Source organism: Thunnus albacares, chromosome 18, assembly GCF_914725855.1.
Source record: "Thunnus albacares chromosome 18, fThuAlb1.1, whole genome shotgun sequence".
NCBI lineage: Eukaryota > Metazoa > Chordata > Actinopteri > Scombriformes > Scombridae > Thunnus > Thunnus albacares.
This window is the reverse complement of record NC_058123.1, coordinates 24,691,075-24,718,629: the sequence shown is the minus strand read 5'-3', so window position 1 is coordinate 24,718,629 and position 27,555 is coordinate 24,691,075. Positions and strand designations below refer to the sequence as shown.

The following is a 27,555-nucleotide window of genomic DNA, read 5'->3' as shown; positions in this document are numbered from 1 at the left end:
CTATAGATGAATATCAGGGTCAGCCATGCATCGCTGAATGCTGACTCTGAAGCAATCAAGTTTAAGAAAAACATTAGATTCACATTACTGTGTGTGAGATAGGTAACAGAGAGCAAAGGTGGGAGGTGACTAAGCACATTTACGGAACCTGTAGTTAAATACAATTTTGTTATACTTTGTTTAGTCGCCTTTCCTCCACTGCATTTCAGAGGGAAATTTTGTACTTTTCCCCATACTTTCATTAGACAGCTGCAGTTGCTGGCCACTTTGCACATTCAGTCAGATTTTACGCTCAAAATGAGGTGTTGCTATGAATATTTTTTAAACTTTGGACAAAGCCAGGCTAGCTGTTTCCCCCTGACTCCAGTGTTAATGCTCAGCTAACCCTGTCCTGACAGCACCTCCATACTTAATGTGAAGTTGAGCTCAGTCTTCTCATCTCACTCTCAAGAAGAAAGCAAGGTTTGAACTATTGCTGGATTACTAACATTTATAAATGCATTATTACCAAATGAAAATGATAAGAGACTTTTCAAAACATGCCAACCCAAAAGTTGATCCTGTCAAAGATTATGACTGATCCATAAAGTAGTAATAAATTATTTATGAACAATAATAAAGTCATTAGTTACAACGTTTCAACCTTTATGAATGGATCTCTACTAGAAATAGACACAGAATTAATTGTGCTCGGTTTAGTTTGTGAACTTGCGTCTTTCCTAATGCACCACACAGTCTCAGGCTACAGACCGACACCAGCACACGTGCAGCTGCCAGCGTGCACAAGCCATAATCCAGTCACACATAACTTTTCACAACAGCAGCGATGATTAAGTCAGCCTCAAAATGTTTCCAGTTAATTAAACTGAAGGCGAGAACAGTGACGACTGATTTAACAGCCTCTGTACCGAGGGATTTACACTTCGTTGAAAAAAAAGAATGTGATTCTCATGTGTTAACAACCAAATGACTCTATTGAAACTTGAGGAAATACATATTAATTATTGTATTAAACATTTTGTCCCCCCCCAACCTTTTTTTATTACCCCTTCAGTAGCTTAAAGGTTTGAAAATCATCTTGTTCCACACTGCTGACAGCATGCATCATATATATTCTGTATCATCTTGTTCCAGTTCTCCAGTGAAGCAATATGATGTTTCCACTGAGTTAAATATTCAAACCCAAGACTCCATGTTTTTATGGCTGCATCATTCCATCAGATGGAAATATTCTAGATATCTTGTGCATCATTTAATACACATTTCTCCCCCAAATCCTGCCTGACATATTTCTTTGGAAATTTTGAAATAAAGTTTTGTGAGTTTGAACAAAGTTTGCACCGACTGACCAGATTTTTCATTACAAGTGAATGAGCAGCAGCAGCAGCAACAAGAAAGCACAAAGTGAACAACACACACACAAGGCATGTTTTTGGCAGGGAGGTCAGTCATTTGATCACAACCTCCGTGTCTCTCTCTTTAAAAACGCAGGTGGTGGTCCACCGCAGGCAATAAACCAGCAGCAGCAGCAGCAGCAGCAGCAGCAGACTGCCCACAGCCTAAACATTCCTCTGTAATAACTCCGGAATAAACAGGCCTTTCCTTCCCTGCACCTATTCCAGTCCACCTCTGTGTGTATCTGCTGAGGGAAAAAAATGAGGTCACTGTGACCTCATTCTATAAAAGTGGAGTCTCCCATTCAAGGATTGTAGTAAAACACCTCAAATTAATTCTCCAAATAAATAAATGAAAAAAAACCCCATGTATTTTTAAATATTCTCCCTCAGACCAAATGATGCACTCAGGCCATTTAAAAGGTCAAACAAGAAACAAAAAAGATTTCTGCCAGCAGACGACTGGTGTGAGACAATTTAACTAAATTGTTTCCAACGCACATAAACCGCTCACAGGAAATTTCCTTCTCCATCCACTGAAATCTTTACAGTCACCAGCCGGTGATCTGTTTCATGTCAAGATAAAGTCAGCATTGCTTCAGAGACAAGGTACAAAAACAGCTCACACAAAGATTTCTCTTGTTCAAATTTGATCAGAAACACTACAAGTTATTTTTGGAGGTGATATCTAAGCTGTAGGTTTTGTTCGATGCGCGCATTTGATTGTTTCAGGATTTAAAACTTAAAATCACACTTTTTCCTTCAGCGTGAACTTACTTCTCCCGCGTTCCCTCATGGCACCGATGACGTTCTTGTACTCCATGAGGTCGTCGTCGTACGGCTCGGCATCCACCGTGATGTTCATCTCCTTCAGGTTCAGGAAGATCCCCTCCGTGAGGAAGTAGTGCGGCCGGTCGTCGTGCCGCAGGTCGTGGAAGGTCACCAGGGCCCGGGACGTCCAGTTGAAGTGCGTGTGCAGGACGTTGGCAAAGTCCCCCAGCTTGGTGGTGGACGGCCCGCTGCGCACGATGGTCCGGTACTCATCCCGCCTGTCGAAGCCGTACGCGTTTCCTCCGGCTGTGATCAGCGGGAGTTTCCAGTGGGACGCGAAACGCCCCACGGAGGCGAGTGGGTACACGCACCCGGGTCCGAAGAAAGCGTCCGGGCGGACGTAAAGTTTGGCGTCCACGGCCACCACCTGCGCACGGCTCTCGGCGCACGAGCCTGCGGCCGGGTCCTCAGTGCTGTAGTTCAGGATGTTGATGGAGCGGCCGATCAGTAGCCCGTGTTTGCTGTGCAGGTCCTCGTGCGCCATGAGGATGGCCGGGAAGACGCGCGGCAGAGCCCATGGATACTTGACGTGGTTGTCCGGGAGCATCACCGCCACGGTTATGTTGCCTCTGCAACCGGGGAGGAGGCAGCAGGACAGCGCCGCGAAGAGGCAGCATCCCAACGCGCTTCTGCATCCCATTTTGCGCCCTAGCCGCTTGGAAGTCCCAGAGAGTAAAGTACGGCCACCGAGTGCGCACCGTTTGGAGAGGAGACACGGCCGGCTGTGGCACCCTGACACCAAACCATAAGTATCCGTCTCCCTCACTCTTTCCTTCTCTCTCTCTCAAAAGTCAAACAAAGTCGGTAAAGCCATCATCCTGTCGTGCCAGCCGGGCTGTGCCATGCATCTCTGCTGCGTAATTCCACGTTAAATTAAGTTCTTGTACTTCCCAAGACCGACTTTTCCAGCGCAGCGCGGTCTTCACGGTGATAGCCTCTCCGACAGTGATAACATCCATCCAGATGACTGCAACTTAAATCAGAGCAGCCCTCTGCTCGGCCCCCACACGTCACACACTGCAAGAAGTGTGTGCTTCTTGCCCTGTCAGTAAATCACTATTGAGTCTCAAATTATTATTTTACTTTAGGTAAATAATGAAGTGTTTTCAGAGAATTGGGGTGATTTATGTGTAGGTCATAATTATTTTAATCTTCTTATTAAAGTAGAGATCTGTTTTATTCTGTCTTCTTACAAATCAAGGCAGATAGTGACTCACAGTTGTTTGAACAAAACTCACAAATTAAACTACATTGAGAAGAAGAGGAACACGTTTGGGAATGGAAACACGTTGCATGTTTTTTATGAAAAATGAGGCTGTAAAGCAAAGTACGACATATGACAGACTGGATTATTTGTTAAAAGATTTAATATGCCCATTTTTTTTGCAGTGTATGAATAGACCTCAAAACAGGCGTGAGTCGCCCCCTGCCTGTCATTCAACACCCAGGAAAGTTTTACAGTCTAGTGAGTAATTACTGCTGAGCAAGTAGGAATTCTTTTAGGCGTCCAAGCACGTGTAGCTTTTAATGGATTTAATGGGGAGTTTTTTTTAGCAATTGTCACCAGGTATTAACAGGTTGGATTTTATAGGTTTATAACAGATTTGAAGTGTCAGTTAGTTAGTTGATAAGAGGATACCTGTTGAACAGTCTTTATATTCATTACATTGACATGCATAGTGTCACCTCATACTCGCCTTGGATTATGGATAAAGGCAAAATTAACATCACATCTTGTGATTTGATTATTGATTTATACTTTAAATGGTCATAACTAAGATCAAGTCTGATTCACTTGGAAAATTTCACATTTAACATTAGTACCTGATTCAGATTGAATCCAGCCAATCAGGCTTCAGCATCAGTTTGACAGGGATCTTATAGGCGGATTTTTGTATTTCTGATTCGATGTATTTTAGTATTTGAAATTTAACTTCTTCAAGACCAACTCCCCAAAAATATAGAAAAAAAATAGTTTCATGAAGTTGCAATTCTGCTCTTCTCGTCAGAGCTGGACACACAGATGGATGGTTGCATGAATTAGTGTAACCTATTTTGACTTAGACCACATTGGTGCATTTAAAGTAATTACGTTCATCTAGTTTGGCGCAAAATCTGTGAAAATGTAACAGTGTAAAACAGTGACACATAATTTACTACTAGACGTTTACAAATTGATACATTCCTTAGGCTCTGCCAAATTTGTCACCCAGTATTTCCAGACTGACCTGAACAAGAGTTATTATCAGTTTTATTATAATAGTCCTTCCTCACAGCAGGCATTGTGTCATTGAAAGCGCAGGTGTTACTAATAACATTAATGATGACTTCGTTCTATTCAAATGCACAACTACGCCAGTGATAAGGTGTCAGTGATCAAACATGCTTAACAAGACCCTGAAACTGAAGCAGCTAAATGGAATTCAGCCATCATTCATTTTATGATTTACACCTGAGCTTTTCCTGCTGTGTCATGGCTTGTAATTGAGTGTTAGAATCATGTTTTTCTTGTTAATAATGTAACACTGACAAAAAAGAATGCAGACTAGATGTTTATCGTGATGAACTGCACAACTCAAGCAAATTTCAAGAGTCTGCTGATAGATAAAACTCATTTTTTTCTGACTTTTGTCTTTTTGCATCAAAAAAAATAATAATATTGGATATTTTCACTTCTCTGGGATCTTATAAATTCCTTAAATGTAACAACCTGAGAAAGAAAAACCTCTTATGTCCACACTAACCAGTGATGAGGGCTCATAAGTAAACATTGCTTCACTTTAAGAGGTCACAGGCCAAAAAGATTTGGAACCACTGCTCTAAAGTAAAAAAAAAAAAAAAAGTTATTTTTAAAAAATGGGAAAATGCACACAAGGCCAACATTAAAAAAAAAATAAATTAATAAAAGCGGAAAAGCTGCACACTTAACACAGATGAATTCCTTTTAACAGATGAAGATCAAACTGCCTTCTCCAGGATACTTGGCTAAAAGAAATTCCTTGGAGTTACAAGTGTGTGGCTTTTCCAACATTTTACTTGTGTGGTGTGATAGACATACAGAATGTTATTAGTGAAATGCACAGGCAACTGACATGAGTCTTCACATCTCTCCCTAGTAACACACACAGTCTGTGAACATGCATTTTCTCAGAGAGGTCAGTTTGGGGGGTCAGTGCCTTGCTCAGTGCTGGAAATCTAACCATCATCTCTTCCTCCAGGTCACCTTATCATCTTTATAATTAGAATTGACTTTAACATATTAAACTTATTATTATTAACACTTAGTTGAAACATTACACTCGTCCTTGTTGTAAAAAAAAAAAGGATGTTTCCTGCAGTATTCAGTGACATGTATCCAATTAAGATGTCTCTGTGTGCTCAGACGCTGCTGATTGCTGCTGAACATATTTTATTTTCTGCCCAGCTGCGATCGCCATCACCCACACAGGAAGGAGGGAAAAAAATGAATGACAAAAATGAACGTCATGGCTATCTATCCAATAGCTATCAAGACATTTCACTCAAAGCCACAAATGTCAACCTCACCTCTCCCTAAAGTCATGTAATATGGCTAAAAATAATAAGAAATAATAATCTCAACATGTAGCGGGAGGTCAGAGGTCACATCCTATAACATTTGCATCCAGTATTATAACTTTACACTGACCGGATGTAACCATGCACCAAAAACACACAGAAATTGACAAAGAGATGTGTTGCACAGTTACATATTCTGTCTACCAGGAGATACTAGAATTAGTTTGCTATTCTCTTAATGTTTAAATGAGATCTTAAATGAGGTATTAATATACAAGATGGTGAGTAAATATCAGCCATTTGTGTATTGAAGTTATATTTCATGACTTTATTAAGAATAAAATGTAAGTACAAGAAATTGTAATGTAAAAGTTTCTGAAAATAGCACTGTCAATATATTTGAAGTTGTGCTCCTTACGTAACATTTAAATTCTAATCATTAAATATGTATGTCTACATTATTACATAATTACAGAAATCCTAATCAATTTGTAAGAGTGATTTTGTGTGTATGTGTGTGTGTGTGTGTGATGTAAGCTGTACAGCGATTCGGTCAATAAAAGAGCAACATCTGACTTTATACAACTTGAGATGGCGCTAAACCAGCGTGCACACAAACAGGAAATTAAATTTCCTTTCTGCTCTGTACTGGTAAAGCAGCAAAGAGTTTTATGTTGGTGTTTAATAACAGGAGGAGTATCAGTCAAGATCCATTTAACTCCCCACCAAATGAAATTCAGACTGCCAAACTGCCGCTCTGTGCTGAAAACTTTACAGTGTTGGTAAAGTTGTGATATATGCGGCTCATTACTCAACCTTAAATAATATACAAACACACGCTTGTAGCTCTCAATGAAGGGTTTTATTTCCTCTGGTTAATAGAAGCTTGTTGGGGGAGAACAGTGCTTTAGCTGAGTCACAGATATATCAGACATTTGTGTAGCCATAATTCATACAAATATACATTCTATAATCACATTAGTGAAGAGATGACTGACTTGATTTAATGCTATGACACCCACAAGAAAACAACATCATACTTAACTCTTACATCCTCAGTGGTCAGCTCCTTAGTAGCCCTTCAAAAGCTTTAAAAAAATATCTGCTGCAGCAAATAAACCTGATGCACTGGTTAACATGTGCAGGTGTTATCACAGTACGGAACAAAAACAGGAAAATAGAGGCTTGTTTTCGTAACTTTTATCTCCTCTAACACCCTTCGTTAGCATGACTGAGTCAACAGCAGGTTTGTAGTCTTAAAAGGCGTCTGTCTGTTGGTCCGTTTGTCTGACCGTCCGTCCTCTGGCCTCAGATCTTCGTTCTTCACTCCTTCAGCCAGTTGAGCAGCTGGGGTGTGTAGTAGGTGATGATGATGTCAGCGCCTGCAACGGAAAGCGAGGAAACCTGATTAATCAAATCACACGCATGGCTGAACTCTGACGATTATCCTGATTGGTAGTGACAGTAACTTACATTGATATAGATCTGTGTTTGGAACAAAATGGTGCTAAAAACATCCACAAATATTTACTTTAAATGCACAAATGTGGTCTAAGTCAAAATAGGTAAACTGCAGATATACTCTAGTTCACTTAACCGTCCATCCATGTGTCCAGTTCTGAGTGGAAAGCATAAGAGGATGTCCACACTAGTGTTTTCAGGTTGTATTTCTAGTTATCTTAATCCACAGTGACATATCAGAAGAACAGGAACATTTCTAGATATCTTCTTCTTCATCCAAAATAAATTTTGCATCACAGCCAGTATCTTGTAGGCAGTGGGACAGACAGCTCTGGTTGAGTTAAACCTCTGTTCTGTCCCCCACTGTGTATACACTGTGTATATACTGTTTTAATACAGACAAATTCAAGCTTTTTGTTGCTTTCATTTACATGTTTTTCCTATTTTTGTTGTGAGACAACTGATCAAGTATAAAAAAAGTGATCTCTTACATACTCCTACATACAGTGACTCTTGCATTGCTGTGCTAAGATGTCAACCAAATCATCAAACCAGTATTTTATGATTGATGGAGGTGACAGGAAGTTGCCTTTTTAACTTTACTGCCGCACAGCACCGGACCATGACCAGGCATTATTTTCTAAAAGCTTTTGTTTTCCCCGTGCAGCTTTATCCACTCTAACTTAATGTTGACTGACATCCAAAATGGAGAGAAATGTGTCATCAAATGTGGACCTGGTCTATGTTCAGGTGATCCGAGCATTAAACCCTCTCACCTGCCCTGCGGAAGGCTGTCATGGCCTCCATCACAGCAGCTTTGAGGTCGAAAGCTCCAGCCTGCGCTCCGTGCCATATCATGGCAAACTCCCCCGACACGTTGTACACAGCCAGAGGGTGAGTGGGGAACTGAGGAGAGACACGAGAGGAAAAGAGATTCATCATGACATGGACACTTTTCTCATCAGTATGATGAGTTTCACAGAAATTGAGCATCTCTCCCAAAATGCAGCACTATTCTTTAATTGCCTTGGATCAGTAGAAATCGATATATTTACAGACCTTGTCCTTGACTTCTCTCACAATGTCCAGATACGGCAGACCTGGTTTCACCATCAGCATATCAGCTCCTTCTCTCACATCTCGCTCCTGCGGCACAGAGCAACACTGAGACCTCCTACATCTGCTTCAATACGACACCTGCATCCCAAATACACACACACACACACACACACACACACACACACACACACAAATTGACTTACCACAGCTCGAATGGCGAGTCCTCTCGCTCCGGGTGGCAGCTGATAGCAGCGTCTGTCCCCAAACGCAGGCTTGGACTGTGCAGCATCTCTGCATACAAACACAGCAGAGAACTTCAGCCTATTCTCACTTCAACGGACAATTCCACTGATCTGTGAACACCTGATCCTGGAGCGTCTACGTACCTGAAAGGACCGTAGTAACAAGAGGCAAACTTTGCACTGTAGCTCAGCACTGAAACCTGGAGTAAGAAAATAAAGAGAAACAAATGTTGAGAAACTCATTTTAAAAACATTCTCTTACATTTACAACCTTTCAGAAGCAAATGAAAAAAAATTAAACTATATATTTGAGACTTGTTTTTAAAGATTTACATCCTCAGTAAGAACAATTGGGCCTCAGGTTGAGGGCCACAGAGAGGGTTGAGACAGGCTAACACATGCCTGCATTTTTAAGACACTGATCACTTCCTTTGAGGTACAGTGTGCATGATTTTATAGTTTGTACATGTTGCACAAGTATCTCTCTTCAAACTGTCTTCGAAATTACCTTGTTTCCCAAACCATTGGATATGAGTGCTTGTTTTATGGCTCTGATTCTTCCATCCATCATATCAGAGGGAGCGATGATGTGACAGCCTGAAGAACAACAGCAGCAGCAGTATATTGTCAGTCGTTATCCAATAATAATAATCAGCTTTACAGACTTCTGAAAGTCCATTCATGAATGTGATGGTGAATGTGGAATTGGCATTACTGTGGAGATTTTACATATCGTAAAGTCTTGATTTATTCCGTTAACTGTGTAATTATATTTTCTGCAAATTCTATTTACTGATTTTCATCTATTTTATTTTCATGGTTCTTAAAGTAGTCGAATATGAAATATGGGGTCTAAAAAGTTTGGTTTTTTTTTTAATGTAGAATTAAAAATGTAAAATAACGCCCCCAGCTGTTAAACACCCCAAAATCCCATGGTAGCTCTGGCTCTGTGAGGTTAAACTTTCAAATTATAAATACAAATACACTAAAATTAAGATGCTTGTTTTTCACAAATGTTCTTAAACAAAACACATATCAATCTCTGTATCAACCAATATGGATGAAAGAAAATATCTGATGATCAGGCTCAGTAAATAAATAAGTAAATACTTTTTTTTAATTGTTGCATCCCTAATTTTAATAGATCATTAAAATCAAGAAGAGAGGCACCCTGAGGAAAGAGAAGAGTAATGCTTCATGTTTCTAAGGCTCCAAAAATAGAAACACTGCTGAAAAATGAGAAAGAAGGATTACCAGCCCGGGCGTAGGCCAGCGACACCTCTGCCAAGCGCAGGCAGCTGGCGTCATTGTTCAGAGTACCGTCCTCGTTCAGGATACCTGGAAGAGAAAACAGGAAACAACATTTGTAATAAAACCCGAGTATGTTCCGTCATGCTGCTCTTTGAATGTCATTCATATGAGGAGACACTGACCACAGTGTCCATGTGATGTGTAGGGACACAAGCAGACGTCACACGCCACCAGCAGCTCCGGGAACAAAGATCTGATCTTCTTCACGGCCAGAACGGCTGGCGTGTCATCTGTGTCTGCACCCGAACCTCTCTCATCCTAAAAACACAAAGATCACGCTTATTTTCATGCTCATATTTTGTATTTAAACATGTGTGTAGATTATCTATATTACATGGCTAACAGTATGTTCACCCCCCCAACATTTCACCCATATATGATAGTTGAACACGTCAGGATTAAAATATATTAAATTCACAGGGACTGGATGAATTAAAAAACTGCAAACACTCAATCCTACTACTGTTTTATCTACCTGCTGCTTAATAATGAATGTTGAGGGAAAGCAATGGTTTTCAGTATGAGTTAAGTTATCATGTCCTCTTCTCTCTTTTGGTTTTACGTACCTTTGCTATTTTTGCAGGGACACCAAAAATCAGCACACATTTCAAGCCGTTCTCCACAAGCGGCTTCAACATTCCCTCCAGCTTGTTCACCCCATATCTATTGATGGGAAAACACATGATAATGATGCAATATGAAAACACAAAGGGGTCTATAAAGGAAAGCCAGTGAAAACCATCATCCTTGTTTTATTCAAGGAAAAAAAGTACCACAAAATATCAGGGAAATTACATTTTATTATTAGGAATATTGACACAAAATTTCAAAACAGGAAATTCAAGGTCTGTATCTTGTAAGTCAGCAGAACACAAAATGTAAAGATGGGGTTGCAGTTTGGTTTTGTCGAGTGAGGAATAAAAGTCTAACGGATTCTTCTCTTATCTTGTTCTAGGTCCAGTGGTTGGCAGTCGGTCCACCCTGCCTGACTGCTTTTATCTAAAAGATAACACCCTTGACATCAGTGTGTTCACAGCTGCAGGGTAACACTGTGTGTCTTTTTGTTTAAATGAGCACCAGAGTCATCCCAGTGCACCATTTAGTTTCCTTTATGAGCAGAAACTGAAGCTGTAAGTTGGATAGAAAAACAGATGCCCTGTTGTTTTGAAGATTTGAACTTGATAGCTAACAGTTATGAGATGGTTGTGAAGATTTGAATCTGATAGTTTACAGTTATGAAATGGCTCATCATTAACTATGATAAGATAATTTGTTGCTTTTACTCATACCTGGCCTGTCCCGGCAGGCTACCGATGGGCTCCACTGCATCTGCACTGTCTCTGTAGGAGACAGTGACAAAGAAACGAGTTAGATCAAGTCCATCCGAGTCTTAAAGTCACAAATATTGTGTACTCCACTTCTCATGACAAAACGTAGTCAAATGATATAAGTCCCAAGTCATAAGAATCTACTATACACTTGTTTTATCTGCCCGTTTATGTGACTGTAACTTCACTTGCAGGAAACAAAGAAATGTCATTTACGTGATGAAAATCGGGTAGATGAGATTGTCAGGTCTTAAATCGGTGATGCAGGTCTGCCAGTATCGGAGTGTCGGGTGGAAATAACCACTGTGGATGATTGACTCCGCAGGTGTCTGCATCTTTACCCTGAGATGGAGAGTGACAACACAGAGAAACAGGGGACAGAAAGCAGGTCAGGTTCTGGTTTTTCTTTAGTTTATGAGCAGAGCAAAAATACCGAGCTCGCACTATTGTGCTTCATCTCAGCTCAGTCACCGTTAAAACTGACCAAGCATGCGTGATGTTGCTTCTCCAAACAGCAGCTAGGCTCTGCCTCGCTGATGAGTCAGCAGGCTGCAGGTTTTCACACTTTTATTAAGTTAGAACCTTTAATCTTAATGGAGAAAACTTCTTCTCCATACATGAGCTTGAGTGCCCTTTATGTAAAATTCCTCTACATTTTTTTCACAGCAGGACAAGCATGACTTTCTTGAATAATGAATACATTCTTTATTACGGACCACAGGACTAGGAGATCAGTACTATAATGCAGACATTAGATGTCAGTAAATATATAAAGATGATATCTCTTCATATTATCATTTATATATATAAAAATGTTACATTATATATATATATATAGATAGATAGATAGATAGGCAAGGCAAGCTCTAATTAAAAAATTTTTTGCACATATATATATAAACAGTTTGATTTCTTTATAATTCATGTAGAACACAATTCATTGCTTTTAACATTAGTTTGATTATTTTATGTGTGACTTTTTTATTCACTTTTTCCATATCTACTATTACTAACAGTAGGATACTACACAACATCACATCACTTACAACAACCATGTTATGATATTAGGAGCTGTAATGCAAACATATTACCCTGCCTGAGGTAGTTATATCTAATTTCCAAAAATATTTGACCTCTGATGTGAAGCAAAGTGGCCAATAGAAAAAACTAAACTGCAGATTTAAGATAACATGCCATGTGTCTGTTCAATGAACTGTGAGCTCTAATTCTTCATAGCTGGAAACACGATGCTAATAGTCGCTGCAATTGCTTTTTAACAAGGACGTGCGTGTTTTTTTGACGTTTTTCACCGCCAGTTTGCTCTTGTATGCTATTTTACCAGAGCAGGCTCTAAGTATATTTGTCACCTTGATCGAGAAAATGTCTTCGTACTAACTATGTAGTGTTGAAGAAACAGTCCCCAAACAATTTTAAAAAAACATGAATAAACACTGCATAGAGACTGAATAGAGACTGAATGATGAGTAAGTTAAATAGAGACTGTAAATTACTTACCTGTGCAGATTAGAGCAGCACACTTCTCTGCACTTCAGTCAAACGACAGTGTTTCCTCTTTGGTTTTGACAGGCGGTTCACGGTCGACGCGACGCTGTACTACCGCCACCTAGTGACTGGAGTGTTTTTTTACAATAAAGAAAGCCTCCAAAAGGAAATTGTCGTGTTATTATCATCATATATATGTCACAGAAAATGTATATATTTATATCACAGTTACAAGTGTAACTTTAAAAACACAACCAAAAAATAGGAAAGATTTGCAAATTAGCAACCTGCTCCAAAAAGTACTCATGTCGGCCACTATACAGCATCAGTTTACCGTTCTCGCGATATTTGTCAAACGTCGACAGAGAGGAAAAAAGCTACGATGCTAATGGCTTGTTAGCCTTGTGTACTGACGGTTTCGCATCCAGCTAGATGGAGGAGAAAATGCCTGACTGTTATTAAGGTACAGTAGTGTGGTATTACAGTAAAACACATTTTATATAAGCCTATATCTGCGTTGTGTGTGTAATTAGAAGGGCTGTAACGTCTCTGTCTATCTGTGGTAAGCTAACATTGAAGTACATGGAGCGGCTACATTCTGTATCTCTGCATCATCGATGTGATTGTTGCTCGACTTGACCTGTAACGTTGGCATTACACTGTGTGTCATTTTAAACTGAATCAGCCAGAGTCAGCTGGGATCAAACTGAGGCTAACCAGGCTAACTGGTGAACTGACAACGTCATGAAATCAGACTAATGTGACTCAGGCCCAGTTCTTAATAATTTACAGATTGTGTGTGCATGCCTCTTTGTTTTTCTTTATCACTTGTGTCAGACGGAGCGATCTGTGTCTTCCTTTCTAATGTTATGTTTTATTCTTTGTCCTACATAAGGAAGGGTTTCCAGAGAGCCTGAGACTGGGAGCACTTCCTGCATTCATCCTCCTCCTCAGGGTGGATTTTGAAGATGTAGCCAAGAGTGAAGTGGGTCATCTCTGCAGTACCTCACCATTCCTGCCCAGGCACAAGCAGCGTGTCCACCACCTCCATCCCAACTCTGGAGCACTTGGACCCCTAACCAGGGCTGCCTAGCGCGTGACTTGGCCGTCCTCAGTCAGTCCGTCCGTCCCTGGTTGAACACCCCACTGTCCTTCCTCAGCCATGTTGTTCTCCCTGCGGGAACTTGTCCAATGGCTTGGCTTTGCCACCTTTGAACTCTTCCTTCACCTGCTAGCTTTGCTGGTCTTCAGCATGCTGGTTGCTCTGCGAGCCGACATGTTCACCCCCGCGCTGAGCTGGTGGCTGGTGTTCGTCCCTCTGTTCTCTGCCGACGGCCTCAGCACCTATTTCACAGCCATCGTGTCCATCCGGCTCTACCAGGAGAATGAGAAGCGGTTGGCAGTGCTGCGGCTCCTCTGGGTGCTGACGGTGCTCAGCCTGAAGCTGGTTTGCGAGGTACTGCTGTGCCAGAAGCTGGCGGAGCAGGAGCAAGCCAGAGACCTGTGGTTTGGCCTCATCGTCTCACCGCTGTTCATCCTGCTGCAGCTGCTGATGATACGAGCGTGCCGTGTCAACTGAGGAGAGGCAAATCAGTGGTTGTGCGTTCACATCACCAAAACAGGAGCAGAGAGCAATCTTCATCTGCCGTTAGAGATTTAAAGCATAACAATGGTGTAATTTTGTCTTTTGGCACATTGTCACCTCTAGTTAAAACAAAAACAAAACACATGTTCCAGGTCACAATAGATATGTGTTTCTAATTTCATAAAAATGAACAAAAATAGTCACTGCTCGCTGAAGTTAAAATGCAGTATTTCCAAACAGAAGCAGACAATCTACTCTGTGTGTTGCTAAAATACACTGTATGGCCCAAAGTAAGTGGACACCCTCATCCACATTTTGGCCAACAAAGAGTCAGAGAGGATGTCAGAGCAGTAAATGTGTATGTGGGACATAATAGTGCCTCTACATTGTGCAATCAATGGCAGACAAGGAGCCATGAGGCAAATTTATACCAGAGTTATGTTTTAATGCACATGTGCACACAACACATGGAAACTGAATAAACTGCTGAAACTTTAAGGCAGTAGTAACTTTTTGGGCTCTAATGGGAAACATATCCCAAGTAGTTGCCTCAGCAATTTTTTTGTTTTTCTTTTTCAGAGAGGAAGTGTTTGCCAGATAATTTTGTTTAGTTTACTATCTAGTGTCTCACTTTGTTGCCTGTTGCTGGGAGTGTTACTTACACAATGCCTCCCCACCCCCCCCCCCACCACTAATACCACCACCACCACCAAATTGCCTAGCTTGTCAACTCCATCAGTGAGAATGATCTGGACAGCAGGAAGCTGGTTCTGAAACTTGTTGTCAGCTCACAGTCTCGCCCCAAAGTAGAGGAACTGAATGTGTTTTCCACAAGTAAGTCAGTTGTGTGCACACGTCTTCCCTGAAAATAGCTGTTTATTTGTACAACATGTAATGTAATTGATCTATTTTTGATCCTATCCTGTGTATGCACCGCATGTATTTAAGGCCTCATTTGAAGGTAATTCCTGATGTGAAATTCTGTGTAATATGTATATGTTGATTCTGGAAAGAACTTCACAAAATCTTATTTATGTTAATATGTTCTTGTTACGCATCCTTTTTGACATCTGTATATACATGTAAATAAAACATCAACATTTAACAAATGTTGTCTTGTGAATAAATAAGTGGTAGTTGGTCTGGGCAGAGATGTCCAGTCAGTCACTGAGTCTTTGCCACAGGGAGGCGCTACTGCCTTTTTATATGGGCGTGGTAAACCACAATGTAGAGGAACATACACGTTTCTTTCTTCTAGTATGTTTTAGCTCATACAAATCCTGTTCATCACTCACCTTTTCCCAAATCATATAGCTTATTTTCAACTGTCATGTCATGTTTCCTGGTGCTGTTTTATTTTCAGTTCAGTGCAGCGTGAAAATCTGCTCACAGACTTTAAAAAAAAAAAAAAAAAAAGATGCATCACACTGCATATCCGATACTTTTATCAGGGTTGTATACACTACACAGTATATACAAGATAGGACACGAAATACACTATATGTAGGCATGTATACATGTTCAGGGATGGAATCATTTTAAACCAGTGGAATCTGATTTAATGTTTTGTCCATGTGATAAATAGGTGTGGCTCTCTGAATTGGCTATGTAATGCAATAAGACCAGGATTTTAAATTTCGAGGATTATTAGTTCAAATTGCCCAGCGCAACCCCACCCACAAAACACTGTTAAAGTTAAAAAATAAATTACTGTACAAAAAATAAATTACAATAATTACTGTTCTCAGTAAATGTTATCTCCTTACATTTAAGGTTTAGATGTTTTTATACATTAGTACGTAATTATACTGGGCATTAAGTCTCTTTCATTGTGTGTATTTTTAAAATATTTTGCACTAAAGAAATATCAAAATCAGTCTTTTAACATGTGCAGTGTGTTTGTAGTAGCATAATATAAACTCATTTTTGTGTCCAAATGTCCAGAAATATCACTGAGGACATGGCCTCCTGCTTATATTTCATCTTTAATGCCAACTTTGAAGAGCAGACAAGTTAAATTTGACCTATTCATTCATCCCTTTGATTATTTTTTTCCTCCTTTGTGCTCTTTAGCCTTGCTGTTCTTAATTGCGGCTTGCTGATAAATGTTTAATGAGGGACAGTAATCTCCTGTAGTACCCAAGAATAGCCCTCTTAGTGCTGATTCATTTGCAGCAGGATACTTCGCAGCTACTTCAGCAGGATTATCGACAGGTGGCATCACCGGTAAATGCTGAATGAACAGTCGTCAGCCTCCACCCAGTACTGGATATTCCCTACTAATGCTGTAAATCACACCCTAACAAAAACAATTTAGGTCTACAGTATCCCTGTAACACTGACTTTGAGAGGAAAACTATACAAATACCACAAGCAATGAATTTAGTACATTACTTGGACACGATAAACAGCAAAAATAAAAAATGAGTCTCCAATAAGTCACTATTGAGTAGACTACATTGATACAATAGTGATAAATTAACAACAGCCTAATATTTAATGTGGTAGATCAAGAACTTCTCACGACGTGATTATGACTTTAATTGATCGCCCTTATGAGTATTTCTTATAATTAGTCATTCTGATAGTATTGTCTCTAAGACATTGAGTGAATACATGTAAATGAAGCGGTGAGAGTGCAAACAACATGGACAATAAGTCAAGTGTGTAATTTCAGGCCATGTAAGATGCGTTCACTGATAGCGTTAAATAATGTCAAAACAGGGAGGGGCGGGTTGAACGTGAACGCCACATATTTGATTGACAGGCCTTCCTGGCCCAGCCAACAATAGAAACGGGAGTGGTTTGCGTCAGCGTGCGTGAACGTGCGGCGTTCTACAGAAAGGGAGGGGGCGTGTGCGTGAGCCTTAATGACCAATCGAAAAGAAGAATGGGACTGCCGAAGCTGCTCGTGCTGCTGCGGAGGGGCGGGGCCGCGTGCAGGGGCTGTGGGGGACAGAGGGAGGCAGACAGCGAGAGAGCAGAGGGAGAGGAGAGAGAAGAAAAGAGACGGCGGGGATGTGCGTGACTGTGCGGTGATCGGTGCTGCAGGTAAAGTCAGAGCCGGATACAGGTTATATAGCCGCACCGGAGCCCGCCTCTCTCCTCTTCACCCCCTCCAATAAACCCTCCGCAATGTCTGGCGGAGGAGAGGTACGCGTCCTCCGCCAAGAGGCCGGGCAAGAGAGCCCGAGGATGCCGGCCTGGAAGCGAGAGATACTGGAGAGGAGGAAGGCGAAGGGCGGCGGGTGTGCAGGAGCCGGTGCCGCGGAGACGAGCCCCGGCGCTGCGGGTCCGCAGCGGGTCAATGGCGAGCAGTCGGGAAATGTAAACGGCAGCGGCGGCGGAGGCAACGGCAGCGGCAGCGGTAGCGGCAGCGGCGGGTCCGGGCGGAACTACACCATCACCACGGCCAACCAACACTTCGCCAACAACAAAGAGCCACGGCCGACAGCCGCAGAGAGAACAGCACAGAGAGAGGATGGCGGACCGGAGAGCCTGGTGCTACAGGAGAGCCTGGGCCCGCTGGAGGAGAACCCGTTCATCAAGCTGGAGAAAGAGCGGAGGAGGCGGCAGGACCGAGAAAACGCCGCTCGTCCGGTCCAGCACATCCTGGAGCTGTACGGCAGCGTCCCTGGTATACGGACTATCCGCGCCGAGAATATTATCATCATTGAGTCGGACCCGGATTACTTTCCTGACGGTGGGGGGGTAAAAACCGGGTCCAACTGGCAGCAGAACGGTGTCAGTAGTTACAGCTCCCTGAATGACCTCCTGGACCGCAGAGGGAGTGCTGTTACGGAGATAAGAGCTAAGGAAGTGGTCATCTATGACACCACGTTAAGCAAGAGTGAGGAGAACTTGAGCACCCTTGGCCGCCCTGATCATGAGCTCCCATCATATAAGACAGGTGATGGTCAAGGTAGGGTGAGTCAGATGCTGCAGAAGTTCGACAGCAACTATGGGAAGCTGCAGAAGAAGTCCCACAGCACAGAGAACCTGCTGGACCTGGATTGTGCCAGCAGCAGGCCAAGACTCTGGCCCAAGCCACAGCCAGATCTGGTGCCAAAGCCCAGGCCAGGCCCGTCGTCGCCTGTCTTCCAGAGTCCCTGGTCTTCCAAACCAAAGCCACAGCCTGCTGTCTCTGAGCCGGGCAGCCCCCAGCGCTCAACCGGGTCCCCACAGTCTGTGTCTTCCTTCCGTCAGCGGTTTGAGGAGAGTGGAGGCCATGGCGCTGCTGTCAGCCCCAGAGAGGAGCCAGACAGGGTGCAAACCAAGCCCACCAGAGAGAGAGACTGGGAAGGCGCCGAGGTGCCCCCCAATCCCAAGGTGCCATGCTCTCCGGAGACCCGTCGTGCCCGTGCCGAGTCCCCCTCAAGCCCCATCTCATTTAAGGTGTCGCGCAACTCTTCTGACTTCGAGATCCGTCCCGCTCCAAAACCAGACCTCGCCCGAATTCCTGATGGGGACACCCAGGCACGGGCCCTGGCAAACCTTCGCCTGCAGTCCCGAAACTCCTTCACAGTGATCCCCAAGCGCAATATCACTGCCTCCCCTGCAGCAGTTCGGCCAGCGCCACCCAGCCCCGTCAAGTCTTCCCCCTCTCACAGAGTGGCAGAGCTGCCCACGCCAGGAGTGCCAACCTCCCACACCCCGACACCCACTCTGACACCCTCAAAGAGGAACGAGGAGAAACAGCAGGAGGAGGTGGAGAGGGTGGCGAGGTCACCCAAGCCTGACCCATTTCCTCCCGTTGCCACAAGTCCTGCGCCTCCTCCGACCTCACAGCCTCTGTCTCCGTCTCCTCCTCTCGCCCCAGCTCCCTTCTCTCCACCTGCCCTGCCTTCACCCCCCTCTTCTCCGGCTGTCCCATCTTCACCCCCTTTCTCTCCACCTGCCGCATCTCCTGCACCCTCAGAGTCTCCCGCCCCATCCCCTGTCCCTTCTACTCCCTCTGTGGCTCCAGAACAACCCCCCGCAGATCGGCTGCCAGTAACGAACATAGATGACATTGAGGTGGAGCCCCCCCAGCGCGTCCCTGTTCCCAGCCCCATGGTGCAGAGGAGAAAGGGGAACACCTTCACTGTGGTGCCTAAACGTAGGGCGGAGACCGAGGGCCAGCCGAGCTCACCTGAGCCCCAACGGGAAACCTCGAGTGAGGCCCCACCGGGGTCCACGCCCCCACAGGCCCCGTACGCTCAGCTGGGCTCCCTGCTGAAGAAACGCTACCCTGCTGTGGAGGAGATCGAGGTCATCGGTGGATACCTTTCCCTCGCAAAGTCCTGCCTCTCCAAGACGGGCTCCACAGGGAAGAAGGTGAGAGCAAAAAAACTGAACCAGATTTTGTGGCTTTATTGACATGTTTACAATTGTACTCTTCATCTTTAAGGGGACACACAGAGAGCAAGGTTCATTGATTTAGCAATTAGTCAAACTATTTTGAGTATAAATTAATCATTAAAGCCATTTATCAAGTGAAAATGCTGCTTCCAGATTCCTAAATGTGAGGATTTGCTGTTTTTTTTGTTGTATATCATTGTGAATGGAATATCTTTGGGTTTTGGATTGTTTGGCAAGCATCAGCTTGGGCTCTGGGAGTTGATGGGAGTGATTCTCTGGCATTTAATAGACTAAACAAGGAATAAGGCATCATAGCAAAAGCATAATAACATATTAAATGTTCTGCAGCAGGTAGAACCAGCAATGTTATTGTGCCCTTATAACCGGATGCATAACATGTGGCAAAAGTTCCCTCTGATCTAAATTTAGTAGTCAGGCGTCACACAGGAAAGGCTCTGTTTTTGTTTTCTTTTCATCTCTGCGCTTCTGTCACTTCACTGTTCCCCAGCAGAGCCGAGCCGGTGCACTCCGCTCACCTGTGCTTTTCAAGGATCCGAGCAACATTTCCACCTCGTGGTTAATCCTCGCAGTTATTTATCATGTGTTGCTGTGTGAGTGCACCCACGACTTAATATCCTCACTTCCCTTAACTTGACCTGCTCTCGGGGCCTTAGTGCCTAAGTGGATTAAAAGCATGTGTTTACACAGGCACTTGGAACGACACGCGGCGCTTCTCGCTGTGGATTGCAGTCCCACAAAAGCATGTTATTTGTTGCAGAGCGCATTATTAGGTTAGGTGGCCCTTCAAGCCTATTGACTGAACAATCTCATCAAGGCTGTATTCAGTTCTCAGGAGCCGGCTCAGGGATTCGGGCCAGCTCTGACCTGTCCCAGAACAAATGTATTGATTCGTGTACAGTCGAATTAATTTGTGTTTTCATTCAAAGCTGAGATAATTAACTGATAAGTAAATTGTGTGTTTTGGGCATCACAGTTATCTAACAGTCATAATCAGATATCTGATGCTTCCTCGGTGAAGGTCTTGCTGCAAATTGCTCCTGTTTTTATCTGTATTAAGGGATTAATTAAATATCAGAGAATGTTTCTAATTAATTTTGCGAGTTGCTGGTGGCTGTTTCCAGATAATGCGCTGCATCAGCCCGCGTGTCGAGCAGCATGGTGCTGTTTATGTTGCTCTGGTATCTGTAATTAAGAGGCAGTCAAAGATTGCAGCCTGTGGCTTGAATTTTTACGTCACATAACAAGTTATATGAGCGTGGTGGTGGTTCAGATGATCAGGGTGTGGAACATGTAACATGACATCCTGGGTTTGAGTCTAGTCTGGACCTTTGACACGTCATCCCTCACTCGCCCTCCGAAAGTTTACCGTACTCTCAGTTGAAATATCAAAAATTATATGTTAGGATGCATTTAGTTACATCACGCTATGCTCTCTGATCTACAAAGCACCGCATCGCCTCTAATGCTGAATATTTTTAGCCTTTTGGCAGCTCTTCAATCTAGGCCGGTGTCTCAGCCTCTCAGACGTTGGCCCGCGGTCCTGTTTCCTTGACCTGATCGGCCGTAATCCTCCTTTCTCCAAGTAGAGCCAACTAACTCTTACAAGCAGGGCACGGAACCCAGGCTACTCACAATTTTAACAAGTGCAAAGACTCTGCAGTCACTTAGATCTTTACAGTCTTGTTTGATTCATTGTTATTTCTCTAACACACCTTCATACATTCTGTATCAGCTTGTTTAAAACTTTATTGAAACTATATCACATTTTGCCAGACATTAAGCCAGATTTAGACTATTTCAATTTAAGCATATTTCTTGTGCGGCATCTCGTGTTAAAGGACAGTTTCACAATTTTTCAAATGTGGATATGACATGACACAACACCTGACTGTTGTGTCATAAAACAACAGTCAGGTGTCCATATGAACAGTGAAACTGCTTTAAACATTCCCCCTGTTCATACTGACTATTCAAAGATCCCCTTCAAATGTGCTGTCAATGTAAGTGATGGGATCCAAAGTCCACAGTGTGTTTACACAGTCATTTTGTGTAAAAGAATTCATTTAAAAGTTGATGTGAAACTTATATGAGGCTTCAGCAGTCTGAGTTAGTCATATCAAGTGGATATCTGCCACATTTACAGTCTTTTTAGCATCAAATTTCCTCTTTGTGTTTCCCTGTTGAGCTGTGGTGGAAGTATAGTAACATAAAGAGGCACTAAAAAGACTGTAACATTGAAAGATATCTACTTGATTTGACTCATTTGGACGACTGAAACTTAAAATTAGCTTTACGTGTATTATGAATGGATCTTCTAATGGTCAGTATGAACAGGAGGAATAATTACAGCAAGAAAAACCTCTTTCAATGTTCATTCAGCCACCTGATTGTTGTTATAAAACAGACTTGAAAAATTGTGAACGTATCCTTTAAGACAACATTTGAGAAGTTTGGCTTCTGTAGCGAAACTCAAGTTTTGTATTGTCAGTTGGAAAAATAATATAAAACGATACCCGGCATCAGTCTGAGTGAAGTATTATTTTAAAGGGGAATTTGTAGATGTCTTGCGCAGCATTTTCTCCACATTTCCCTGTAATTCAGCATCATATATTTAGTATCAATGGAAACTGTGGGATCTTGACTAGAATTTAAAATAAAGTTCTGTGGGTTTAAGCGACGCTTGCTTGCAGATCATGACTTTATAATGATGGATATTTAGGCTGCAGACTTGTGCAAATAAGTCCAGCCCGTGCTGCGACCTGGTTGTGGTGGTGGGGGGGTTTAAAAATGTTTTTAATGTGCACATGTGCATGTAGATTATTAGCGAGCGTGGCCATGAAACAAGAACACATCCTGTCTTGTCTTTGTTGCTCACAAACCAAACAATTTCTCCTTTTGTTGTCTGTCTGTTCCTCTTGGTCATCATCAAGGCCCAGATTTTTTTTTTTTTCCTCCCTTTTCTTTTCTGGGCAGGGCTGCTCGGGCAATTACAAAAGCATCGAGGCTTGGCCCGGGCTGTATAATTTGTGTGGAATTTTTGTTCAGTGTGAGAGCCGCCTCCGAGAATGGCCTCGGATCAGCGTTCTGGTCTGGGATTGGGTTTGTGAGCGTTCTTTTTCCAACAAACCCAAACCCTTTTTTTTTTTTTTTTTTTTTTTCTTCCTTTTTTACGAGGAACTTGGCTGGAAAAGAATGTTCCATATGCACGTCAGGACTTGACCAAAGCAGATCATCAACTCTTCCTCTAGATTTTCCAAAAATACGTTACTCTATCCGCGCACTCGCTCGCTGCATGTTCTGATTTATGAGCTCTCTCTCTCTCGAGACTTGTACGAGTAAGAGATTGTGTCGTACGCTGGATCACATCCAGCGCAATCTCTCCTGCACTGTCATCTTTATCGCTCTGCAAGTATCACTCTGCTTTGTTGTTTTTCTTTTTTTTTTGTTCCTCTACCCACAGTGCACTGCTTTATTCCTTTGTGGTGGTGATTAATAAGGCCTGTCCTCTTGCTTCCAGCTTCCTGTGATCTCCTCCTCTCTATTGGGGAAGGAATTGTGGAGAAGCTATGTAGGTCAAGTGCAGCTTCTTGTACCGCATCACTCCTGCATTTGCATAAAATCGACTTGGGTTTTCTAGTAATATATACAGGCCGGGTTGGATTGATTGGATTGGGCTCTCTTGACTTAGCGCAGGCAGAATTGGCCCCTTTTTTTTTTTTTTTTTTTTTTTAAACTTTCCTTGTGGTAGACTCTTTGTGGAAGAGAGATGCAGCTGGCAGCTAGACATGGAAGGGGGCGGAGTGGTTTGTTTCTGAAATCTTTGCTCTTATGACCAGTCATTATGGGAAAGGAAGACGGACCCATGTGTTTGTCAGCACAACATCCAGAGGAGGAGGGAGGGGAAGAGATTTTATGGTGCACCTCGCCTCTTCCAAGTTTTGAGTTATTGCGTATTCGCTCAGAAGAACCACTCGAATGATCGATTTTGAAATTGCTTCAGCGTATTTATAAGTAATTATGACGAGCTAATGATTAGGTTTAGTGAAGAGGAGCATGTGTACGTTACTGAAAGTGATAATTATTCAGATTTATGACTGTTATTCTAATGGTAGTTGGAAATTGGTTAGATTAATGTGTTTAGTTCCTGTCAACCTTACAGTAAATCTGACGGAGGGATGGATGCAGCCGCAGCAGATATTTGATTTTCGCAGTAAGTCAGATGCTAAACTACTATTAAATCCATCCCCTAATCATGGGAACTGACAAGGAAGCGATCTCCGAAGGCCACCAAGTGTTACAACAGTGGAAAACTAGTCAGCAATCAAGCAGAAAAGTCTAAATAGATGACTAAAAGTAATGATAGAGAGTGTAGAATCATCCAGTTTGTGACAAAATCTACCCGGCGTAAACACTGACAATGATTACCATGTCTTCCTATGTGCAACCACAGCCAGTGTTTTCTTGCAGTGAAATATTATGGAAGCTATTGTACTCGAGCTCTTCTGAAATGACGGCTAATGGGACAAAAAAAAGAATCCAGTTGCAGTCTCGATTAATAACGCCCATAAACGAGGTTCTGTTAAGTCAGTCACAGGGATTAGATTTTCCACCATTGGTACATGTAGCGCTTGCTGATGATGCAGGATGGATGCAGGATGACGGTCACCAAAACTGTCCAGTGAGCAAATTTCCTGTCTATCCATGATTTCATGTTTAGTCAGTGTGGAGAAGAAAGGGATCAGGACTAAAAGGCAACAACTGATGATGTGTTTCCTTAGTTTCTGGACTAAATGAACCCAACTGAATGTTTTATGACAACCATACTTAGCACTATGTATTGTTGCCATGCATGAACGGTACAACAAGACAGTCAAGCTAGCTGCTCCTCCATGATTAAAACTCTTTCTTTATGAATACATCAGAGACAGAACGTCTGCCTCCCCACCAGTCGTATCAAAGTCATGTTTTCGTGGCATGGAGTACACTCCTCCGCTTCTCTGCATGAATGTGAAGGACATTTACTTTGGTTTGTGCTTAAAGAATCCATTATTTAGTTTTGTTGTTTTTTTAAAACTTGCGGTTAAATGTCACGCAAACGGCAAGTTAAAAATACCCCAAACTTAAATAGTTAAAAGCTCTCAGTAACACAGGAAGGGTAACGAAAGGGCACACTGCTACATTTACATTGTGCGCCTGGGCTACAGGTGTGAAAGTCCATTGTGTTTAATTATTTACCAACCAGCAGACATTCCCCATCTCTCCTCCCTTACACTTCCTGAAACCTACCACCCCACCCCCTCGCTTTTTTCCCTTTGAAATACCAGCCCTCTATCCTGAGTGCTTTTTTTTTTTTCTTTATTGAGGCTGAGTTGAAGTGACAGCAGAAACGCTTCAGATTAGTTTTGAGTGGTTTCTCCAAAATATGTCTGTGTCAGTAACTTAACACTAAATCCTCTTCTTGAGTTAGGAAGTTATATGTCCAGTCACCATATTACATTGAACTAAAGTAGCTCCAGTCTATAATGTTCATTGCAAAACAGTCCAACAACAGTTCTTTGCCTTTTTCCCCCCCAAAGAGAATGGAGTATTGGTGTCCTGTAGACCAAAACAAAATCTGTTTTTCAGACCTGTGATGTTTCCTTGTACTTCATAACCTCAAGTACCAGGCAGCACATCAAGTGGAAATTTAAAACTTTAAAGTTACAGACTCTGAAATTGATTTTTGAAGATAGTTAAATGTATCATTTGTGGTGACAGCCGTGGCTGGAGGCATTATGTTTGCGGGTTGTCCATCTGTCCTGTTCTCATGAATGCAATGTCTCACGAACGCCTCGAGGGAATTTCTTCAAATTTGGCACAAACATCCACTTGGACTCAAAGATGAACTGATTAGAATTTGGTGGTCAAAGGTCACTGTGACCTCACAAAACACATTTTTGGCTATAACTCAAGAATTCATAGGCTAATTATAGCAAAGTTGGACACAAATGACTAATAAGATGAATTGATGAAGTGGTGACAGTGTTCCCTTCTTTAATTTTAATACAGCTGTGGTGCTTTGGCCAATAATTCTAGTAATAGTATCTGTCACTGTTTGGGTCTAATTTATGTTTAAAGTTGAGGCTCTAGTGTTAAAAGTCTTTTTAATTACTATGTATTCACTACTTCTATTCTATTCACTTTAGTTTGGGATGACATTAAAGCTAAACTGCAATCTTTATTTTGATTTTAACATTTTCTCTTGCTATGGTGGCGCAGCACCGCTAAATGAATACAGAGGAAACACTGTGACATTTTATATCCAAAAGGTCAAAGGTCAACCTCATCATGACATCATACAACATATCCTGTTCTGCAAAAACACTTTTTTGGCCATTATTCAACACCATACAGGAACAGAAGGGGAGATTGTGACCATATCTCACATTTGATCAGATACTGAATTGGTGTCACTTATCTCGGTGCTCACCACTCACTGTGGTGATTGTATATAGATTGTACAGATCTTCTGTGCTGCCGGGTTGAAGATGTGTGTGAAGCGTCTTTGCAGCAACATCCATATCTGAAGCATCGTCTGCTGTCATGGCTACAACTTAGTGTTCTATCACAATCAGCTTTATTGGCCAAACATGTGAACACATACAAGCAAAATACACTTTTTATTAAATCCCTTCTAAGTCTTCACTACAAATATTATATGAGTCTGGACAGACAAATGGATGTAAACTGTAACTTGACTGGTCGGTGGACTCATACAACCGTGAGGCAGTATTTCTAGTTTACTTATAATATAATTAACAGCACTGACTTATTATCATCTTATAAAAAAAAATTCAATTTGTTAGCAGCTAAATGTTCCACTATGTTCACCAGCTTGTTGCTAACAGGTAGTGTACAGTAGGTTTATCAAACCGCTAGCTGCTGCGGCTGAGAGTGAACCGAACCCAAAACTGTGAGCTAAAAGCGGCTAAAACACCTGCATAGAGCTGACAGGAACTGCAGTGTCTGGAAATATGTCACATTATACATCAATATGTGATCACTCGGTAATATAAAAATATCAAATAGTGCAGTTTTAAATTCAAGGCTCTAACGAAGGTCTTCACATGTTTAGATCTAAGATGATGTATCTGTCATAAACCCAACCGGTTAGACAGTTTGCTCAATTTTCTGAGGAAAATGTGACCCCTTCAGCTGAAGTGAAAGCATGAACATCACCAAATTTGAAGTTATGAAGATGTAACACAACAGAGAGATGGCTTTAAAGGCCTGTGAGCAACTTATTTAGTCTCTAACCTCACTTCCTGTGGTCCTGTGCTGAGCTGCTGCATTACTCACTGCTCTTTTCCTGTCGCTGAAATATCTAATGGCTTTATAAAAGCTTTTAGTTGCCAGGTGTGTTACTGTTGTCTGGTGCAGTGAGAGAGAGAAGCTTTGCGGTTAAAGGCACCAGCACGGCCTCTGTGTTTAGACGAAGGTGTCCTTTAGTCACAATCCCACCAGCGACTTTTCAAAATGACTTTTCTCTCACAGACTGTCACATGAGAGAGACTCTTGTTCTGTTTTTATCATCGATACCACTGGTGGTGCAAATATGGTTTCCTCTTAACAAGCTTGTCATTTCTTCCGAAGGCTCTGTGGCTGCAGAATGTGGACACACACACACTGTCTCTCACGCACACACACACGCGCATACACATACACATACACATACACACTAGCACAGCAATGCTTAAGTTCCACATAAACGCCGCAAGTACGAACACACACTCGCTCGCTTCCCACAGAGCCCTCAGGCACATGTGCAACCCTGTAAAGTCGGTGTAATTAGAATTCAGCCAGCAAAGCCCCGCTATCGTAGTCATGTTTAATTCAGTGTGTGTGTGTGTGTGTGTGTGTGTGTGTGTGTGTCTTTTAGAGTGCATGAGTAAGAAGATGAAGAG

General features: G+C 42.3%; 4 protein-coding genes across 4 annotated transcripts in view; 2 read left to right on the top strand and 2 right to left on the bottom strand.

Moving 5' to 3' along the window:
- The window catches only part of npr2 (natriuretic peptide receptor 2), a 65,010-nt gene extending 61,735 nt beyond the window's left edge, over positions 1-3,275 (bottom strand). The window contains exon 1 of the mRNA XM_044334067.1: positions 2,172-3,275. Within this exon, the coding sequence (XP_044190002.1) occupies positions 2,172-2,865 (694 nt within the window). The 5' untranslated portion in view covers positions 2,866-3,275. The remainder of the gene's footprint in view (positions 1-2,171) is intronic.
- Positions 3,276-6,602: 3,327 nt separating this feature from the next.
- On the bottom strand, positions 6,603-12,785 carry alad (aminolevulinate dehydratase). Its single transcript, XM_044333901.1, has 12 exons — positions 12,679-12,785; positions 11,380-11,505; positions 11,125-11,175; positions 10,402-10,498; positions 9,958-10,093; positions 9,779-9,862; positions 9,033-9,121; positions 8,669-8,724; positions 8,486-8,573; positions 8,283-8,369; positions 8,000-8,129; positions 6,603-7,144 (listed from the first exon to the last, which is right to left on the bottom strand). Exons 2-12 carry the CDS (start codon positions 11,496-11,498, stop codon positions 7,086-7,088), a joined length of 996 nt encoding a protein of 331 aa, XP_044189836.1. The 5' UTR covers positions 11,499-11,505; positions 12,679-12,785; the 3' UTR covers positions 6,603-7,085.
- Positions 12,786-12,898: 113 nt separating this feature from the next.
- Positions 12,899-15,360, top strand: tmem203 (transmembrane protein 203). The gene is made up of 2 exons (XM_044333902.1): positions 12,899-13,129; positions 13,562-15,360. The coding sequence occupies exon 2, from the start codon at positions 13,829-13,831 to the stop codon at positions 14,243-14,245; it is 417 nt and encodes a 138-aa protein (XP_044189837.1). The 5' UTR covers positions 12,899-13,129; positions 13,562-13,828; the 3' UTR covers positions 14,246-15,360.
- A 1,849-nt stretch (positions 15,361-17,209) lies between these two features.
- tprn (taperin) overlaps positions 17,210-27,555 on the top strand; it is a 30,295-nt gene continuing 19,949 nt past the window's right edge. Inside the window, exon 1 of the mRNA XM_044333791.1 lies at positions 17,210-19,567. Within this exon, the coding sequence (XP_044189726.1) occupies positions 17,387-19,567 (2,181 nt within the window). The 5' untranslated portion in view covers positions 17,210-17,386. The remainder of the gene's footprint in view (positions 19,568-27,555) is intronic.

Excerpts from the sequence above, each read along its gene's own strand:
- alad (XM_044333901.1), bottom strand. The coding sequence starts at position 11,498 with ATGCAGACACCTGCGGAGTCAATCATCCACAGTGGTTATTTCCACCCG. Across the intron at positions 11,176-11,379 it reads ATCTACCCGATTTTCATCAC|AGACAGTGCAGATGCAGTGG; the intron begins GTAAATGACATT and ends TGTCTCCTACAG. Across the intron at positions 7,145-7,999 it reads GACAGCCTTCCGCAGGGCAG|GCGCTGACATCATCATCACC; the intron begins GTGAGAGGGTTT and ends TTTCCGTTGCAG.
- tmem203 (XM_044333902.1), top strand. The coding sequence starts at position 13,829 with ATGTTGTTCTCCCTGCGGGAACTTGTCCAATGGCTTGGCTTTGCCACC.